At 47.7% G+C, this 2,545-nt stretch overlaps 1 protein-coding gene across 4 annotated transcripts in view; it reads right to left on the bottom strand.

The window, feature by feature from the left end:
* The window catches only part of ZNF565 (zinc finger protein 565), a 52,433-nt gene that overhangs the window by 11,263 nt on the left and 38,625 nt on the right, over window positions 1-2,545 (bottom strand). For all 4 annotated transcript variants that reach the window (XM_011984799.1, XM_011984801.1, XM_011984798.1 and 1 more), the window contains 2 exons: window positions 1,566-1,692; window positions 769-864 (listed from right to left, as the gene is read on the bottom strand). In XM_011984799.1, coding sequence (XP_011840189.1) covers window positions 769-864; window positions 1,566-1,692 — 223 coding nt within the window. The remainder of the gene's footprint in view (window positions 1-768; window positions 865-1,565; window positions 1,693-2,545) is intronic.

The following is a 2,545-nucleotide window of genomic DNA, read 5'->3' as shown; positions in this document are numbered from 1 at the left end:
AGAGTTTCACTTTTGTCACTCAGGCTGGAATGCAATGGCGTAATCTCAGCTCACTGCAACCTCTGCCTCCCGGGTTCAAGAGATTCTCCTGCCTCAGCCTCCCAAGTAGCTGGAATTACAGGCACCCGCCACCATGCCCAGCTAATTTCTGTACTTTTAGTAGAGACGGGATTTTACCATGTTGGCCAGGGTGGTCTTGAACTCCTGACCTCAGGTGATACACCCACCTCAGCCTCCCAAAGTGCTGGGATTACACGCATGAGCCACCATGCCTGGTCAAGAAAATAAGTTTTCTAAGGGATGAAGATACTTGTAGAAAAAAGGATCTGGCTGGGTACTGTGGCTCACACCTGTAATCTCACTTTGGCCTCCCAAAGTGGGATGATTGCTTAAGCCCAGGAGATGGAGGCTGCAGTGAGCTGTGATCATGCCACTGCACTCCAGCATGGATGACAGAGTGAGATTCTGCCTCTAAAAAAAAGGATACAAAGTACAGGTAAAAAGGTGGCCACTGGGGAAGAAATAGGTACATCTCTTTTTAAAAAGGAAGGAAAATGTGAGAGAACAGAGAAGAGAGATGAATTAATGGGAGGAGGCCAAGGTTCTCTTGGGAGCTGACGCTAATAAGGTCTTTACTCGCCACATCTTCACGTTTCAGGCCTTTCTTCCACAGTAGGGCTTTGAGGCAACTTCCCACAGTAACTCAAGTTGCTCCTGTCAGTCAACACACCCAGGGACCTCCCCCTGTCGAAACCAGCCCTCGCTCACCTGGGCACCATGGTCCTGTCACATCATTTGCAATCATCCAGGGCTCTTTCCCTTGCTCCAATAAGGAGACGACATCAGGCTTAGAAATGGAGAGTCCTGTTTACAGGAAAAGAAACGGGGTGTGATGAGACTGCTCCAAAATCCAAACCCAGTTCCCTGGTCACCATGGAAAAGACGCAATCACAAGGCAGGCGGAAGGTTGTCTGAAGGATGGGAAGACCTAGGTGCCCAGTGGAATGACTTGTTTCCAGTTCCACAAAGGACAAAACAATTTTTCAGTCACCAGAAATTCAGTCAGAAACTTGTAAGTTACCCTAGAAATTCACAATGAAGAAACCAGAAATTCCAGAAGGGTAGTCCTGAATTATGTGGAGTAGATGTGTGGTGATCACTCTCCATGAACTCCTCCTTCCCCTCCAATCTATTCCTTGATGCTCCTGGCCTTGTTCTGTGCCCGGCTCTGGGATCCCAACAGCTCACTGTAAGAACTGCATTACCCATGCCCTCTGGGTTCTCATTGGCTTTGGCAGACAAAAAGCAGCAGCTGGAGATCAGCAGACAGGAGGAGAGCGAGCACTGGGCATTTCTTACCCCTCTCTCTCCCTCCTTTAACCCAGGAGCTCTGGAAGTAGCTACAGCAATTGCTGGCTGGTCCCCTCTCCATGGCTGTGGTTTGTAGCATCTCCCGTGACAGTTTCCTCTCCTCACCCATTTAGGCAGAGATGGAAACAGCACCCCATGGTTGTAGTCCCCAGTGCCTTGCTTTCCGTCTGGCCTGTGCGATACAATCTCCTTACCTAGTGAGGCCAAGTGACCAAAGTTCTCCAGAGTCACCTCCCTGTACAAGTCCCTCTGAGCAGGTTCCAGGCACTTCCATTCTTCCAGAGAGAACTCTATGGCCACGTCCCTGAATGTCACCAGTCCCTGAAACAATAAACCCACACATTTGAGTATATTAAGAAACGTTTTTCCACTTTTTATTATGAAAATTTTCAGAATGCACAAAAGTACAACAATATACAGTAATGACCCCCTATATGCATCAGTCTGCTTCAACAGCTAACAAGGTGCAACCTGTTTCATCTCTTCCCTTCTATCTTTTACTCCCCATGTACTGTGAGGCAAATCTCACATGCCACACATCATAATACTTCACCCACAGATACTTTAGTATCCAACAGATTATTGACTTCTCTTAGAAAAACATGTAATAGCCGGGCGCGGTGGCTCACGCCTGTAATCCCAGCACTTTGGGAAGCTGAGGCGGGCGGATCACAAGGTCAGGAGATCGAGACCATCCTGGCTAACACGGTGAGACCTCATCTCTACGAAAAATACAAAAAATTAGCCAGGCATGGTGGCGGGCACCTGTAGTCCCAGCTACTCGGGAGGCTGAGGCAGGAGAATGGCATGAACTCGGGAGGTGGAGTTTGCAATGAGCCGAGATGGTGCCACTGCACTCCAGCCTGGGCAACAGAGCAAGACTCCATCTCAAAAAAAAAAAAAAGAAAAACACATAATACTCAGAATATCATTATCATACTTAATTAATGTATCAATAATTTCCCAATCAACAGATTAAGTTCTAATTGCCCCAATGGTCTCAATTTTTTTTTTTTTGAGACAGAGTTTCACTCTTGTTGCCCAGGCTAGAGTGCAATGGTGCGATCTCAGCTCACCACAACCTCTGCGTCTTGGGTTCAAGAGATTCTCCTGCCTCAGCCTCCCAAGTAGCTGGGATTACAGGCATGCACCACCACATCTGGCTAATTTTGTA

The sequence above is a fragment of the Mandrillus leucophaeus genome, unplaced genomic scaffold (assembly GCF_000951045.1).
Source record: "Mandrillus leucophaeus isolate KB7577 unplaced genomic scaffold, Mleu.le_1.0 Scaffold274, whole genome shotgun sequence".
NCBI classification, from domain to species: Eukaryota; Metazoa; Chordata; class Mammalia; order Primates; family Cercopithecidae; genus Mandrillus; species Mandrillus leucophaeus.
This window is presented reverse-complemented; position numbering and strand designations above follow the sequence as displayed.